We start from the raw sequence: 18,897 nt of genomic DNA, 5'->3' as shown, positions 1-18,897 counted from the left end.
GCCGGCACGATGGGCCCGTTCGGCACGATGGGCCCGTTCGGCACGGTGGAGGCACGATAGGCCCGTTTGGCACGACGGGCCCGATCGGCACGGTGGAGGCACGACGGGCCAGGTCGGCACGGGAAGGCACGACGGGCCCGGCCGGCACGGGAAGGCACGACGGGCCCGGCCGGCACGGTGGAGGCACGTTGGGCCCGTCAGCACTCAAAAAAATAGGAAAAAAATCAAAAATAATAGCTAAAAAATCAAAAAAACAATAAAAAATATGGAAAATAAATACATAACATCTTTATTGATTGGTTGCCTCGTTAAAAACCTTTCTACTAGAAGGAAAAAAGAGTACAACCAATGATTATGCTCCGAAAATTACATGGTTTCATTAGAAACCCCAGAATTTTGCTTGCAATTTTTCATATGCTTCCTCAAGTGTCCCGTTCCATGTGAAGATCTGGCACCTATTTCTATACTGCATATATTACACTTAGCAAATCTTACCTGTTCCCCGTTAATTTCTTTGAAGACCTTTTCAAAATATTGCCACACTTGAGACCATACACCTGAGTTCTCGGCGCCTTGATCCATGAATTGAAATATGGAATTAGTTTCTTGATGTGAAGTGAATACTGGCTACTTGGCTAGCAAATAGGAAAAGAGAGATGGGTGGGCAGGGTGGAGTTTGAGATGGAGTAGATGGTATTTATAGGTATGAGAGGAGAGGTAGGTGGGGGTGGGGCCGCGGGGGGTATTTTAAAAAAATAAACAAAAAACATGAATAAAAAAACTTAGAAATAATAGGGGCACATGATTAATTCTAAAAATGAGCTTTATTGATAGGTTGCCTCATTAAAAACCTTTCTAGCAAAGGAAAAAAGAGTACAACCTAGCTCAGAAAATTTAAAATTACATGTTCTCATCAGCATCTAGATACAAATTTTGGAATGATTCTTCAAGCTCAGTATTTTCTGCAGTGTGTTGCATTCGTGCTTCAGCTTGTTCCCAATCCTTTACTATGGTGAGTATTTCAACCATCTCACTTGACAGATTTGTTCTTCTCTCTTCGATTATCCTTCCTGTAAGACTGAAGGCAGCCTCAGAAGAAACTGTAGATACAGGAACCGTTAACAAATCTCGCGCTAACAGTGAAAGAACTGGATAATTCGTCTTGTGCTCATGCCACCATTGCAGTATGTTGAAGTTTTCTTGTTCGTGGCTGATAACGTCACTGTCGATGAAGGTAGTTAGCTCCCCTCCGGATGTTGGAATTCCGGTGCCCGTAGACGATCGTGACGAAGAGTCTGAACTTCTTGATGAAGAACCTGCACCAAATATTTTTCCCCACGTTGTCGTCTTCTTACTTGTTGTGGGTGCTAGTGGAGGTCGTTGCAGGCGAACTCCGCCATACTTTGTTTCATATTTACTATAAACTTCGAATAACTTAGAACGAACATTAGTATAATAATTAGAATAATCATGGCCAAGAGCATCACCTAGAATTGCGAGAACTCTACAGAAAGCTGCAATTTTAGCTCTAGGATCTAAAATAAAGGCAAAAGCGTATAACAAAGGAATTTCTTTCCAATACTTTAAGAATTTAGATTTCATAGGAACTACACAATCTCTTAAAAGATTGTCATTTTCATAGTTGTTTAAATGAGTAGCAATTTCAACAATATTATGCACTACTAAACAAGATGTTGGATAATAAACTCCTGATAAACTCACAGTTGAATCATAAAAAAATTCAAGAAACTCCAGTATCCTTTCAGCAACATACCAATGCGCTTCCGTGAGTAAAGTTTGACCCCCATGCTGATGGTAATGTGTATGAATAAACACACCAAATGTGCTCTTATATGGTATCAAATTTTTAAGCATCAAGAAAGTAGAGTTCCATCTCACCGGCATGTCCAGAGCAAACTTACGTGGACGCACACCCATTGCAACACAATACTGTTTATATGCTGCAATTCGTTGGTTAGAGGAGTTCACAAAAGATATTGCAGTACGAAAATCTTCTAAGTATCGCGATAACCTCTTCAAACCGGATTTTACTATAAGATTGATAATATGACAAGCACAACGTTGATGTAACAAGAAAGATTCAGCATAGGTACTAAACAACGGAGTAAGAATATCCATTGCTCTAGAATTTGCACCGGCATTATCTAAAGTGATAGAAAATATTTTATTCGTGAGGCCAAAGTCTGCAACTACTTGAGATATTTTTTCAGCAATATTTTCACCGGTATGCGCGTTGTCAATCAAGCGAAAACCTATTATTCTCTTTTCTAATTCCCAATCATTATTAACAAAATGAGCAACCACACTAAGATAATCCTCTCTAGCCCTACCTGCCCATATGTCCGAGGTCAAAGCAACTGAAAATGTACATGTTTGCAACATTTCTTTAAGTTTGCTACGACACGTATTGTAGTATTTTACCATATCCCTACTAGTTGTCTGTCTAGAAACATGCGTGAACCTAGGATTATGAGCTTGCTTAATGTAATCTTCAAATGCAGCAGACTCACCGATATTGAGTGGTAGATCCGCTCTTGCAATGAAGCGACATAGCTCTTTTCGAGCATTGGCAGAGTCGTACTCCCAATGATGAACAGAGCCGTCGGGGTTGTACTGCAACACCGTCTGCTTCATGGCTGCTCCACTCTTTCGCTTGCAACTTATGGCGTGCCTCTTCAAGTGCCCCGTTCCACCCGAGGGCTTTGCAGATAATTCATTTTTACAAATATAACACTTAGCATACCTGACACTTACCCCATCTTTCTCTTTGTAGATCCTTTCAAAGTCTTGCCAAACATCGGAAGTACCGGCTCTTGATCTTTTAGACCCGCTGCTTGCTAATGTGTGCGCACTTGTAGAGCCTGACGATGGCACTCCTGCTGCATCACCTGGATCTGGATGTGAACCAACCGGAGGTTCACCGTCGGGTCCATCATCACCTGCAGCACTAGTATCAAAGGGGCCGTAGTCCCCTGTGAGTCCTTGGAGAAAAAAATCATGATCTATGGATGTATCATGATCACCGGCATCCATGATCAATGTCGAATGACACTACAAAAATTGCAAATATTCAGAGTTAGAAATAATCAAATAATAAAACTAATAATAAAATAAGACTCAACAACGATGCAAAAAAATCACCAAGATTTCTTCAACTTCAAGATAGCAAATCAGCAGGATGACGATTTTGGAATTGCTCGGATTTTTTTGCAATAATTCAAACTAATTTTGCCAAATTATCGCTAATTCTCACGAACTTTGAGACAAGAATGAGAGGAGGAAACAAGAGAGAAAATGGTGTTGCTGGTGTGGAATGGAAGGGCAAGGTGCTCCTCTATTTATAGGTGAAAAATGGTGATTTTTGCAATTTTTTTCGAATTTTTTGGAGCTCAAACGGTCACAAAACGGCTATAAAATTCAAAAATATCGGGTTAACGGGTTAAACGGGCCGTTCCCGGCCCGTTTAACCCGTTAACCCGCGTGCCCCCGCCGGCCCATCGTGCCCCACGTGCCGGCCGGGCCGTGCCCCCCCGCGGTGGGCCGTGCCGTGCCGTGCCGGCCCGGCCGTGCCGTGGGCCGCCGCGTGCCGAGCCGGCACGGTGGGCCGTGCCGTGCCGGGCCGACCGTGCCGTGATGGGCCGGCCGTGCCGTGATGGGCCGCCGCGTGCCGTGCCGGCCCGGCCCGGCCGTGCCTCCTGGGCCAACCGTGCCTGAGCCGGGCCGTGCCGGGCCGTGCCGTGCCCGTGCCGCCCGTGGGCCGGGCCGTGCCGTGCCGGCCCGTCTCAGCCGGGCCGTGCCGTGCCGGCCCGCCGTGCCGCGCGCTCGGCCCAGGCACGGCCCGTGGCCTCGTGCCGTGCCGGCCCGGCCCATCTCGGCTCGGGCCGGGCCGTGCCTGGGCCGTGCCTACAGTTCCGTGCCTCGGGCCGGCCCAATAAGCACGGCCCATTTGGCCATCTTTAGTTGTACTAATTTATAAAAATATTTTAAACTCTTGGTTATTTGGTGAAAAAGTAAATTCCTTTATAATAACCTAGTCTAGGGTTACAAATAAATGATAAAAATGCATATAAATAGAGCATTATAAAAGAAATCACTTTTTCACCAAATAATTTAGGGTTGGGAACATTTTTATAAATTATTAGATCATATAAGAAGAATATTAATGAATTTTTCCTAATTTTTGATAATTTATTTGAGATATTAAAAATTACTAGAAGTTATAAAAGTAGGTTTTTTTGGAGAATTTTAATTAAATATTGGCTTAGGCAAACCAATTAAAATGGGTTGCTAGTGACTTCTAGCCTGGTCATAAAAATATTTAGAATTTTTGGACCAATCTCTCAAATAAAATCAAGAGTTAAATGAAAAAATAAATACATGCTTACATGCTCTATATGAGGATTGCTGATGTAGATCGAGAGTGCATGAGGCTTAAAGGCTCAAGGCTCCTATAGATTTGAATGGACTTGTCCTTCGTAGAGTCCCCTAGCTTCGTATATATATAGGGTCATCATGCAATCTCTCCTTCCTTATCATTCTTAGAGATAAACTTCCGTGTTTATAAGATATCTTAGGTATCTGCGAGCAATTTTCATATGTCTAGGGATTTTCTTTCAAGGCACAGATATATACACTAAGAATATAAAAAATTCTAGGGAGTCCGAATACAATAGTTTTATACTACCCATCGGTAAGCCCCCATCAGTACGTGAAATGAGACTTCAACGGATCAAGAGCTTAGTCAGTAAAGATAAACATTTTGACCGACTGCATCTTCGAGTTATCTGGTTGGGGTCTCGAATACCCTCGAGTACTCATGAGAGCCCTTGAGAAGGTATTCCATCCAAATAGGAATCCCAAATCATCCAAGAAATATCAGCCCAACTTTTTGAAAGGACAGGGAGAAAAGACTTATCGCTAATCAGGTTTGAAATTTGAACCATCGCAGCGACGATTTTACATGGTGATAAAAAGAATCTTTTCCTAGCAAAGGATCATAATGACGTTTGGAAATTGTGTGCGTACGGCGGAGTAATGCGACGGTTTCTCTAAGATACTGCTCCAATTGCTCCTGTATGCGTCGAAAGATATTCCAAGCATTAAATTAGACCAGGAGAACGTGGCCCCAAATTGTACTCGGAACCATTACTGTGCTAGTCGGAGAGCCGTCCAGATAAGGCAGCCCATATGATGTTTACTTCATCTGTCATCATTTTCCTTGAGCCATCTTCTCTTCTGCCTCCTGCTTAACGCCTGCAACCACCATAAAAACCCTAATTTTGCCGCTGCCTCTTCTTGGTGTCATGGGCCGCAAGAAGATCTACAGGGTGAAGAGTTCTACTGTTGACGCCCCCAAAGCCGCAATTCAACTATGGGCGGAATCCGATGTTTTAAAGGAGGTCCTGGACTGGGCGGAGCGCGATGAGACCGTTCCTTCCTGCACCTTGATCGCCTACGCACCAGCAGCGGGTCAAACGATCCCCAATCCAGACACCACCTGGAATGTCATATTTTTTATTTCTTCAGTTAAGGCTTATGTTTCCCCCATTCTAGCTTTTTCCTCCAGGTGCTCAGCTTTTATAGTATCAAGCTCATCTATCTCAACCCCAACTTTATTATCATGCTTAGCGTCTTCGCACACCTATGTGAAGCCTACCTAGGCGTGCGCCCTTTGGTTGATCTCTTTCGACACTTCTATCTCTTGAAGGGGTTTTTAGACAGGGTTGTTGGTGGCGCCCGATTCCACCTCCATGAAGGGAAGTCGACATAGTACATTAGCTTATCCGCGAAGAGTTCCTGGTCGGGATGGCATAGAAGGTTGTTCTACTGCCAGCTAGGCCCGCTAGAAATCACGTACCAAGGTCTTGCACTGTTTGTAAGGCCAGTGTGGACGGAGGTGCCAAAGTCCACTACTGTCACTCAGGCCTTCATCGTCGAGATCCTAGATCTGAATGAGCGGGGATTAACAGCATGGGACATCGCCAGGAACTTCATCAAGCGTCGCCTGTGTCCCATGAAGTCAAGGATTTCTAGCGTTTGGGAGTATATGAGAAACCAAGTTGAATGTGCTTTGATTTTCTTGTGATAAGTGATTGACATTGTCATTTGTTTGGTTTGATGATCTTCAGTTTTGCATGAGCGTTGATGTGATTTGAATTGATTTGAGATTTCATTTGAGCATAATGATTATGGACTAATTGGAATTGGAGTTGGAGATATGTGTTTGTTTGTCTCATGGTGTGTAGGTGATAGATGCAACTTGGCGGTCGACGGCGGGATGATCGGAGCCAAGCAGAGTGCTTGGTGCCAGACGATCAAGGAGGCCAAGCAGAATCAAGGGTAATACTAGCTGAACACGTGGTGGTCAAGCAAAGCATTGAAGGCGGATGGAGACGGCGTGTTGATAAAGTCAAGCGAAGGGGATGCCGGTGCAAGTGACAAGGCGGCTCGAGGGATTGGGAGCGGGATAGACTTGCCGGTATTCAGGATCGCATGACGGAGTACACGCATCGACATCAAAGCGCTTGCTTAAGGTGTAAGCAAGGCGGTGAGTCACGCTTTGAGAAGCGTGCAGGCGGTTTGATTGGTTCCCTTGCAAGTTCGCAAGTTTTTCGGTTTTTGATTTTGTTTTCGTTTTGGTTTTTGGGCTGAAATTTAAGCACCTTGTGAGATCATTCTTATTGCTAGAGGCATAAAAACTCACATACGAGTGTATGCTCATGGGTCTTGAGTACCCTTGCCTCTAGATCATCAACTTGGAGAGGTTTCTTGCCCTGAGATCTTTTCTTTGAGCTGCAATTTTTCACCTTTGCAGGGTTATTTTTCTTGATGCTAGTGGCTTAAACACTCACATACTCATGTATTTGAGCGGGTCTTGAGTCCCCTTGCCACTAGACTATCATCTTGAAGGATAACCTTGTCCGATGTCCATCTTATCTAGTTTCTTTGTAAGTTATGAGTTTTTGTGCACAAAGACACATGGAATGGTCTTGAATGGAACCTATGATTCATATTCCATCTATGGAGTCATGTTGCCATGGAACTAGTCTTCTTTCTTTGTCTCTCTAATTCTTTTGCTTCCGCTTGAGCGTTTTGAGGTGCGTTGGGTGAGAAATAGGAAAAGGCTGGCCCAGAGACTTTAGTGTTCATCGGATACTCCGGGCAGTTCAACAAAACCGTAACGGCAGTTCTGACACCGTTCTGAGCCCGTTTTAGATTTCAGGTCGGAGACTCCGGTGTTCACCGGATACTCCAGGGTAGGTAAGTCATAACAGTAACGGCTAATTTTTTAGGGTGAGTTATATATACCCCCACACCCTCTAGCATTTATTGCTTGCTGTTGCTGCTGAGCTCCACCTTCACAAAGCTTCCCAAGAGCATTTAAAAGCCCTACAAACATCTCTAGTGCTTAGTTTTGCGCTAAATTTGAGAGATTGTGTTTGAAAGTGAAATTGAGTCGTTGAGCATTGAGTTCATCATCGAGCATACATTTGTGATCATTTCTCTTGGAGCCTTGTGCTCCTAGACGGCAAGGTGTCGCCCGTAGAGCACCTAATCATTGTGGAGTGCTACGGGAAGTTTGTAATCGACATCGACTTGAGTAAGAAAATCTAGCTTGATCTTTGTGGTCGCTAGAAGAGGATAGAGTTGGAAAAGACCCGGCTCTTTGTGAGCTCCTCAACGGAGACGTAGGCACTTCTTTGTGAGGTGGCCGAACTCTGGGATAATTGATTGTCTCATCACTTATGCAAGTTTTACTAGTTGTGTAGTTTTAGGATTTTCCTCATATATTAGTTTTTGTGATTATCTTGTTGTTAACTCTTGTTGTTTAAGCATTGTACTGTTAATAGAACTAGTGTCATCTTTTAGTCTCTAGTTATATTTGCTTAGCTTTAGTTGTTCTCAAAATCCTGTATAGACCGGATATTTCGGACTAGACCGGATACTCCGGACAGACCGGAGTATCCGAGCTTCACCGGAGTATCCGGCATCTGTTTAATCCGCTGTTAAGTTTTAATTTTCAGAAAAGCCTATTCAGCCCCCCCTCTAGGCAACCTTAAGTACATTCATATACTACCCATCATCAGGTCTATTTGCCTTCTGCGGCCCCCTCGCCTCCCTCTCGCCACAAGGACAGTTCTCGCTCTTCTTGCTGCATCTTCTCTGATCTCACTCCTCTGGTTCAAATGTGTCTTCCCTCCGTTCTTTACCTCTATTAATCAGGCTTGCCCTTGGCCAAGATTACTAAAACCCACCGTCATTGTACACTTGCACTTCATGTTCTCGGTAGCCAACAAATCCCTAATCAATCCAAAGCTAATCCAAACCCAAGTTGGACTAACATGAATGGAGAGGTAAATATGTTGGATATTACTTGTATCGCTCTCATGTCTGCTAATTTTCTTCTCTTATCGCTTGCCTCCAACTCCAAGGAACACCCATGAGAAGAGGATTTTTTTTCTTTACCTATTTGTCAATTTTGGCTCTCTAGTTGTCAATTGCTTCAAGATTTTGGCTTTCTAGTTGTCAATTGCTTCAAGATTTTGGTAGACCAAGATGCTCATATAAGAAAATATGGTTATATAAGTGCTTTTGATTGTACAAATTTTCAGTTCCATCAAATTTGTAAGATGCTCCTGGTTACAAATTGTCCTTAACTTTTTTGACCGAAAATTGCCCTAAATGTTCAATTGCTTCAACATTAGAGGAATGTGCTTGATTTAGTTATGTTGTGATTTTGATCACAATACTTTTTGTGTGATCTAGGAGTTTGCAATTGGGTTTTGGCAAATTGTAAAGGAATGACTGAAGGAGAAGGAAGGATTAATTGAGACTTTGAGAATTGAACTCCAATACAAAAATATCAAGTAAGCTTATGGATGCTTGATCGATTTGAATGTTTATGTTTCTTCCCTTAATTTTTGAACATGAACACATGATACACCATGTAATTGAGATTTTGAATAATGTGTAATGACAGATAAACTTATGGAAAGATGGTTGAAAAGGAAAGTGTCAGATGATGCTAACAATGTTGGTAATTCTCATCAACATGACATCAATGCTAGGAATTCAACTTCGCAAGATATTTTTTGGAAGAGGAGATCCAATTTGATCTAGGCAAAAGGAAAAAAATCTAGTTACCATCCTAATCTAAAAATAGTGGTAAGAAGAAGGTACTTAGAAAATGGGCCTTGAAAACAATGAAAATATATTTGTACAATCATATTGGTGATGAGTACATGAATAATAGCCTCATTTGCTATGTGGAGAAAAAAGAATAAAGAATATTACAAATAATGTTGTGGTTCATCACTTTAAGGCCTTGAAAGAATGTAAATAAGAAAGTAATGCATTACTTTTATTAGATCTTTTCAATTCAGTTTCTCATTCAAAATTTTTGAAGTCATTTTTTTTTTACATATTTTATAAGCTATCGATGTTGAATGGTGTATTTTACTAATGCCTATTGTATTTTGTTCATGATTTTGGCATTATTTATCTTCACTATGCTATTTTAACAATTGTTATGGAATCCTTCATTTTGGTAAGTATTTTTATCATTACTTTTTTACTATTGTATATTATGTTAAATTTTTATTGCCACGTATATATTAAAAAGTGCACTCAGATCTTCGAAGCTCTAGCTTTGCCCCTGCTCCACATGTAATATGGCGATAGTGTTGGTACAGGTGTGTAGACTATCTAGTAATTAGTACTTGATTTTTTGTCTCTCCTTATGTTCTCTTTCCACCTTGTATGCAAAAATCTGACGTGGATAGGTCTAACTAGCTGAGGTGTATTATTGGAAATGTCCTTACGGCTTATAACAAACTTTTGAATTTTCTTTTTTTCGCTCTCAGATTAAGGATAGCAATTGGGACCCATAGCAGCACATAAAATCCCTTTTCTTTCCTTGTGTAATCTGCAGGGGTGAAAACAGATAGGATAAAGATGAATAATGTCTTTATCATATTTGTTTTCAAATTTTTTTATTAGATTCAGAACAAATACAGATTACTTTGGATTTTGATATGAATACATATACAAATAGTCTCAAATACAAATACGGAGCGAATTGAAACAAATATGATACAGATATTTCTTGAAACAAGAAAACCCCTTAAATTGTTTATCAGACCTAGACAAAAGGTGCATAAATACTTAAGATTATAAGTTTAACAATACTTAGATATTTAAAAATCCAAATTCAACGTATCATCACCATAAAATTCACGTAGGTAAGAAGAAGAAAGCCGCACACAGTTATTGAGGCACAATAGATATATATATAAGCCATACTAACAGACGAGATCTCACATTCGTAAATTCCTTTAACAATCCAACATAACTAATTATAAGCAAACCAAAAAGGCACACGCTTGATGCTCTTGAGTGGTGCATTCCTTTAACAATCCAACATAACTAATTATAAGCAAACCAAAAAGGCACACGCTTGATGCTCTTGAGTGGTGCCTGACGGGAGTTCCAGACACTTGGAATGTTCCATACTTACTAGTTCTCAAAAGGGCAACTAGCTCATCACCTGTAATAATTGCAGGTTGATATTTTCAGCCGTAAGTTGATATTGGTTGAAAATATGTTACTGCTAAACCTATGCAGCCGATGTCAGTTAATTTTGTTCTCTAGCAAATAATGTATGTCAAATGCAAAGAAGTATTGGGAATGTTCCGAGTCTTCATTATCCGAACTGATATCCAAATTAAAATTTAGTCTATTATTCGAATCTGATGCAAAAAAATTATTTCAAATTCGTATCCGAATTCGAATCCAATCTAACAATATCAAAACCGTGGTTATCGGAATCCGAGAAGGTCTAAATTATCCGATTGAGGATTTGTTTGGATAAAACTAATCCCTCCCAATCTGTATAGATTGGAGTGGAAAAATGAAGTTTTTTTTTTTTCCCACCCTGCACGCATTTCGCAGACGGTTCCGTCAGATAGGTCCAAAATCGTCTGAGATAACCCCGGTTATCATTGACCCACAATCACATATGGTTCCAAAATAGCTGTCTTAAAAGGTACACGTCTGTGAGTAAACTGATCACAGAAACAAGACTTGATACAGCTTCAGGACTGAATGCCTTATTGACAAGCAGTTAATGTCAGTGTCTTTCAGAGGAATATCGTGGGTTAGCTTATGTCACTAATGGTTAATATAATATTCACAACTAAAAACAACAACTGCTGCTGAAATTACTGAAACCATCACAAGGTTCAGCTCTTTGAGCTCTTCCTGAGATGGCTGTCAAAGTGAAATGAAGCAAATCAACAGACCAAAGTCAAATTGGTAGTCCTGTACAGCTTCTAGATTGCCATCACAAACCTTCAAACAACCAGAACTAAGCACTTGCAATCTGAAACAATGCCTTTCCTTTTCTTTTCATGATCTGTACAATAATTATTCTGTACACACTTCTGATGCTACAATGAGTCCAGTTAGTGATCGATGTCCTCCTCTGCAAGCTTGTCGATCAACAGCTCCAACGTTTTAATGTATTTGAGCATGTAATGTTCTCTTATCATGGATCGCGCCAGGCGAATCTTACTGTACAAATGTCGAGGTGTCTCATACAGTGTGACAACCTCCTCCGGGCCACCTTGCTCACTTGTGTTTGGCTCTGCTGCTGGCAATCCAACCATGTGTAATATTCTCCCTGGGGGGTATAACTGGTGGGGCTCTTGAGAAGAGGTTGACGACGACGGCACCTGCAGCTCATCAGTCAAGGATTCTAGAAGCTCCATGGCCTCTTCTTCATCTGTTACTTTCAGTGCTGATTCCTTTTCCTCTCTATTGGCATCCTCATTATCTAATTCTTGAAGATTTAGTTCTTCAAGAGGGATTGTGACTAGTTCAGCAGCTGCTGCTTCATTAATTTTCTCAATTTTGACATCACTATCGGTTTGATTTTTCATGTCCTGAGTTTGTTTTGAAGATTCAATAGTCTGTTTCTGTGCAGCAACACATGACCAGCAAACTAGTGCAGGGCGTTTCCTCACCACAGCATGGGTATCTGTTGAAGGCTTCCTCCCAGCCTGCAAGATCAAGAGTAATTGACTCAAGTACTAGACATCATCCAAATCATTCAGTTTGAAGAGGAATAACAAATTCAATATACCTTAGAACTGTGAGACTGCAGCATATCGACATCTACAACCTTAGATCTTGGATCAGATACAAAGGGCACGTGGGATCTGATGAAACTCACAGAACGGTTTACAAAACCTAAGAATCTAGTCTTCTGAATATGATTGTGAAGGTCATGTACCCAAGATGATGCCATAACCTGCCATCATTGGTATATTTTTTTTATCAGACACAAATTGTTTGCCTTCGATGAACTGCGTATCAACTATCAAATATAGTTCTTGGTCCTGCTTTGCTCAGCATACTCAAACATCAGCAAATAAATTTACGGTGGCCGAGAGGTACCTCTGTACGAAGCTTCGCAGTAGAAGCTCTGCCCAAAGATGGCACTAGGTCATTTCTATTGACAATGGTGGTAACAAAATCTTTACTCGACTCAGCCAAGTCCCACGTCATGCAAGCAGCTGAACAGAAATAGTGGGAAATGTAAATATCACACCAAGTATTCATACATATCTTCGATTCTCGTACTTTAATGCAGACTTAGCCTGATAGATATCATCATGCTGGTACATAACTCAACACAGCTATCTTAAACCGTTATTGTTGAGCATCATTTATTTTTTGTCATCCTTTGATTTTTCAAATAAGATCTGCCAGAGCATTTTCTAAACATAAAAACAAAAAACACGAGTACAAATGCCGACAGATGAACTTAAGAGACCTGTTGCTACAAGTATCATATTGGTATTGCTGCAAGGTGCCAATAAGGATTTTTAATGAAGGATAATATATGCACAAATGGAAAATAGCAAAACTATAGCTCCTTGAGCTATGCAGTACCTGGCCCAAATGCAATACATGTGGATGATGACAGCTTCTCATTCTCTCGTAGGATGTATGTTAATATTGCAGCAATTGCAGCTCCCATTGAATGCCCAATGATCTAAATACAAACAAAAAATATCTGATATTTGAGCCAGTAAAATGAAGGGTCAGATGCAATACACAATAACACAAATACTGAACATCATATACTGTCTGTTATAACATTTGTATCAGGGTGTGTAAGGCTAGATGGAAAATCCTTCCAAAACAAACTAATCAAGAGTGCAGGTTGGACAAAACTAACGGCACAAACTTTTTTTTCCAAATAAATTCTTTTAGGTTGCGCTACATAAATCTGGTTTGAGTAGACATGCACCACATATCTAAACAAATAAAACAGGTCCATCGAAATCACTAAAAATTTACAGCTATAAGTCAATGCACAAAATATGTGATAACACGTTAAAAATTTGGCCAAAACTACTTCCATAGCCGTTTGCCTAAACTTTTAAATTCTTTTAGTGCTGTCCACTTCTCTCTACTCATGGTAGACTACCTTTTACTTTACATCTAAGTACTTTTGACGATTTATCCTCTTAGAATTCTTGGTCAGCAATAGAGCCCTACGAAATCTATAGAAGATATTTAACTGCCAGAACACTTAAATGATTTTTACTTTGGCTTCAAGCCAAGAAATTTGGTTTTACTCTGCTACAACCGGCAGTTCCACTTGCTATAGCATCCACAACTTAAGTTGATTTTTCTGTAATTCGCTTAGTGGATAGGTAAGCATTTATAGTGAATTGCATGAGAGGTACTGAAGTCAATACAGAAACAGAAAATTGTAGCTTGCAAGTTTGACAACGTATCCCAATCACAAGAAGAGGAGAAAGTGGAAATCTATAAATTGCATAATAAAAGAACGGGGCAATAGTTAATTAATGACTATCAGTAGTATGTGTTTACAATGCAGACAGTTAAACATCGAAAGATCACCTGCAGATGTTCACAGAAACTGAAAGAAATTACCTTAATCCCATAGTCTGGGAATTCCTCGACTGCTTTACTTAGGCAAGGAATGGCCTGGTTTGCAATCCAGCGAGCTGCTGCAACCATCCCACAATGGGCATACCCCAGCACTAAGTTGGAGACACGACCTTCTTGCACAACAACATGGTGAAATGGAACATCTGCACCAGTTGCTGCTGTTAGCCGTTCCCTAACACTGATAGCCCCCCGAATGAAAAGGAGAAAGCATTTGGTGCTTCTGTCGTGAACAATTGTGTAAGCAGGCTTCAGGAGCTGCACAAGTACAGAATTTCAGCCAACTGCCCAAGTCTAGATTCATAATCTGTACTAAATGTGCAGTTAATTATTGGCTCAAGACCAGATTTGCATGTTAAGTTTCAACACATAATTGATAATGGAGAGTTGACTGATACTTACGCACCCTCCCATTAGATTTCTTTATAAGAATGTCGTTCTGGGCATATCCACCAAACTCCAGAAACACATCATACGGCTTCTTCGAGAAATACATGCATAACATCAAATATCTGTGTAGTGAAATCAGCTCCTGCCTCACCTCAGGCCCATCCAGTGGTACAGAATCGCTTCCAGCATACTCATGCTGCAGATTACCCTGAAACAGTAAACAGATATGTCATATCCATGCCAAATATGTAGTATGTCCGTCACGGCTGATAAAAAGGAGGCAAAAGAACAGCAAAGTAAAGGCGGATGAGCAGATCAATTTCTGGAAGAAATTCATCAGAACTTATGATTCTGGAATGTAAAATATTTTGAGCAACTAAATGCAACTAGCATCTTTTCCTAAAGTTAGGTATCAGATTTAAACCCAGCTATCGCTTAACTTTACATATCTGGAGCCTAAATTAATCAAAGTGGAGTTCGGTTTTTGGGAGGGAAAGTAGGGTCGGTTATATGTAAAACAATCCACTTATTTAAAATCAAGGATTCAAATTTAGGCCTCCTTTGGATTGTGAGGTGAAAAGGTAATTACATATGAGCATTCCTTCAAAACCGATGACACCAAAGCAGTAGAAAAAATTAAGGTGCCCATAATTCGTTGGAGTGTTCATTGAGTTGGGCATCAATTAAGAATTCTCCGAAACTACGATAACATGTACCCATTCACAGATTCTTGGCAAACCTTATTGTAGGCGCAACAAGCAAGACAGCCCAGCCCTCTGGCGAACTAGGCACGAGTATTATGCTAGGATAACATGTTGCAACCTAACTAAGTATTAAGCTATGACTTGGTCCGAAATCAAAGTCACTATATGGATTAGCCATGAAAATGAACCAAAAAGATTTCCAGTAACAACAAAAAGAAACAAAGATTATTTTCCCTCTACTTTTTAACAGAACTAATCAAGAAGCAATTAACTATTTAGTCTTGTGAGCAACTAAGAACAGACCAAGATGTGATCAAATTCCTAATCCACACAAGGCACTGCCAAACAATCAAGAAGGGGGAGGAAAGAAAGAAGTCCCATCCACAGCATAAATGGCAACAAAAAATCAGACCACGAGAAAAAGAAACTTGCACAAATTGCGCATTTCTCCTTCATCTTTCCTTGCACGCAAAATTCTAGGAGATATTTTTCTCCTAAGTAACCAATCACCTCCAAAGTAACCAAACTCCACCGAAAATAAAAATGTAAAAAAAGAGAAAAATCTCACGCAAAAACACGCCAACAACAAATCAAATCTTCCATGGCGCAATGGAGAGAGCGCAGGGTGCTAGTAATACACAGCCGGTGATCAGCGCGGGCGCGGGCACCAACCTGCTGCCGCATGTAGTACTTGATCCCGAAGGCTAGCTCCCCGAGGGGCCACTTGCCGAGCGTCTCCGCCCAGGTGAACCGCACGGTCCGGGCGGCCAGCGCCGCGGCCTCGCCCCACCCGGCGGGGGCGCGCTCGGGCCACCGCCGCGAGCGCGACGCCCGTCGCGCCCGGGCCTCCTTCTTCCTCCGCCGCCGCGCCGCGGCCGCCGCCGACACCGCGGACGATATCAGCTGGTCGTCCCGGCCGCCGTCGGCGGCGTCCCCGCAGAGGCGGCCCGACAGCACCAGGTACACCAGCACCGCCGCCGTCGCCATCCCCGTCGCGGCCATGGGGCAAGGGCACGAGCAGCACTCTTTCTTGCGCGTGTATGTGCGCAGGTGTCGGAGAGAGGGGAGGGTCGTCGCGTCGCGTCCCTGCGGTTTGCGGGGGGCGGCTAAATTGGAGGGAGACCGTCGCGGAAAAGACGGTTCTACCCCTGGGGGTTTTAACACGCTTGGCTGCTTTCTAAGAGGTCGGGCCCACTGGCAGTAAATCGTGAATGGCTTCGACCTGATCTCAGTCTCGAACTGAGACTCCTCCCCAATCCAAGTGGATTGGACCAATCCATGCCTATCCAAACATAGCCTAAGGGTTTGAATTTCTTGCTAATTTACTTTGCCAATTATTGGTCATGATCAAATTGTAGGTATGATCGGAAGGTTTTTATTCCAAACCTAAGAACTCCAGCCCCCTACCAATGGAAGCCCCTGAGCCCTGCCCCTGACAAATTTTTTTGCCATGTGTTAGGAATTTGGATGTGAGAGACACTGATTTAACGTGAAAAACTCCTTCAATGCAAAAGTAAAAAACACAGAAAACAAATATGTATTATGATTATTTAGGTATAAGTACATGGATTGACCTATATTTATAGACCTTATTCAGAGCATATTTGACTAGAAGTCTATCTATAATTTTGAGTTATACTATCTAACAAACATGTCCTTGACTCAAAATCCCTATAAATATATTCCTGAAGAAATTATCTTCAAAACCCCGAAGGACTAAATAATGAATATGATAACTTGAGTCTTCAAACACTTCATACGAAGTCAAATTGAGCAAATAACAAGTAGGTTCCAACACACGGCTATCAACAAAGCAGACGAACAATCTGGGTTTTCACGAATTCATAACCCCAGCAAAATTCTAAGTCCTTGCAACTGACCTTGTCATTCAAATTGGAACAACGCTCAACCATCGAAAGCATAAGCCAAAATATCACATGTTGTGCTTAATAAAATCTTTAATGAAGAATTCATCTCATAAAATTATATATGCTCTACCTGAAACACAAAACTCAACAAACAACACTCTTACAAGAGCAAATTACATATGTAACCATCATGTACACTAAACTAACAGCCATAAAAGAATATAAATCTCTTGACATGGCCATTAAATGCCCCTTTGAAACAATAGTTTGGATAAAGGCATAACATGCAATTTACGAGTATAAAACTCTACAATAGACCTCACAAGCGGACATCTCCACCTCTAAAACAACATAAATGTACTGATTGTAGTACCAAACGTTGTAGTATCTATGCAGCATACTTCGTACTAGACATTTCTGAATGAGCGAAGATAGCAAATGCATATTGCGTCTGCAATACCAAATGTTGTAGTATCTGGTAGAAAAAACATCCTCTTTTGCACTCAGAATCCTCCACCAAGAACTCAATTCAGAGCAAAACTTTTACTTTCAAATAACAAACTCTAAAAAATATTTAAAAACCATCAGGCTGACATGAACGACATTGTTAAAACATCCATAATGATTAGCTCAAAGTGATCCAATAAAGTATTATACCAATCCCTCCTCAAACATTGTGCAGATCGGCCCAAATACAATAACACCAATAATAGCACCAAGGAGGAATAAAATATACCATCGGTGGAAGATTGCATGAATCAACAATCAACTACATAATATAGCGTTTGACACACTAACAAATAGTTGGTACAAACAAAACACAAGGACTGTGTTGCTTGACATAATCCTCTTTCAAAACTAATATAAACCACCGTATGAATATAAAATACATTTGTGTTGTCCGACATAATCCTCCTTTAAAATCAATAGAAATCAGAAATAAAACAAACTGGCGTCAAAGAACACGCAAATTCATGTTGTTCGGTTGCTTGATATTGTACTTGGTGTAAATCTTTGCGCGCAAGTAGAAATTTTCAGCCTAGAAACCAATGCTGCGCTGAAATCCTGGTACGTTGTGCTGTGTGAACGTAGCAAAACAGACAAAAAAAAAATCAGAACTGCGCCCTGAGCTGATCTGCGTTGGGAGCGTGTAGCAAATCAGACCAAAAAATTGTTCTGCGCAGAAATATCGCTGTGCAACGCGTAGCAGTTTTCCTGCGGCTGATCGGGTGTGGCTCCTGTAGCGCGCACTGCTACTGTAGCATGCAGCAACAGGCGGCGGCGCAACAACAAGGCAGCCACAGCACAATGCACAGCCTCAGGGCAGTGCAGATCGATCGGCGGCGCGGTGCAGCGCAACGAAGACAGACGAACCAATCTACTTTTTTTTTCCCTCGTACCCTCGTGTTAATCCGGCTTTGATACTGCCGGTTAGGAATTTGGATACGAGAGATACATGTTTAACGTAGAAATATCTTCTAATATGGAGGTAAAAATTTACGGAAGATAAATATATATTATGATGACTCAGGATATAAGTACAACGGTTGATTCATATTTATAGATCATATTCGGAATATAATAACTAAGAGTTTATATGTAATTTTGAGAGATACTATCTAACACCATGGATAAAGAAGATGAAGGAGAAAAAAGAAATGAAGAATAAGAGAAAGAGGAGGAAGAGAAAAAGAAAAAAGAATAGGGAGAGATAGAGATGAATGAGTCTATCTTATCTGACTCCTCCGTATCTACCACCAACTACGGGCATTATGCTTCACAGAGATCTGAAACTCAGATCAAGCTCAACACTGGCTGAGTTTTCTTTTCAATCCTACCATTGCACCTTTTCGAAACATTGTCTGGTCATAGCTAGCTTTGTGTTTTAGTTTCTTCGGGTAGAGTTCATCTAATTTGTCCGAGTTCGTGCA

At 41.2% G+C, this 18,897-nt stretch overlaps 1 protein-coding gene across 1 annotated transcript; it reads right to left on the bottom strand.

Annotated features, from left to right (window-relative positions):
• Positions 1 to 11,107: 11,107 nt before the first annotated feature.
• On the bottom strand, positions 11,108 to 16,190 carry LOC133904917 (uncharacterized). Its single transcript, XM_062346564.1, has 7 exons — positions 15,771 to 16,190; positions 14,411 to 14,602; positions 13,990 to 14,262; positions 12,976 to 13,078; positions 12,478 to 12,596; positions 12,164 to 12,331; positions 11,108 to 12,080 (listed from the first exon to the last, which is right to left on the bottom strand). Exons 1-7 carry the CDS (start codon positions 16,098 to 16,100, stop codon positions 11,484 to 11,486), a joined length of 1,782 nt encoding a protein of 593 aa, XP_062202548.1. The 5' UTR covers positions 16,101 to 16,190; the 3' UTR covers positions 11,108 to 11,483.
• Positions 16,191 to 18,897: the final 2,707 nt, after the last annotated feature.

The sequence above is a fragment of the Phragmites australis genome, chromosome 22, assembly GCF_958298935.1.
Source record: "Phragmites australis chromosome 22, lpPhrAust1.1, whole genome shotgun sequence".
Classification (NCBI taxonomy): Eukaryota; Viridiplantae; Streptophyta; class Magnoliopsida; order Poales; family Poaceae; genus Phragmites; species Phragmites australis.
The sequence above is the reverse complement of the archived record's forward strand: the minus strand, read 5'-3'. Positions and strand labels throughout refer to the sequence as shown.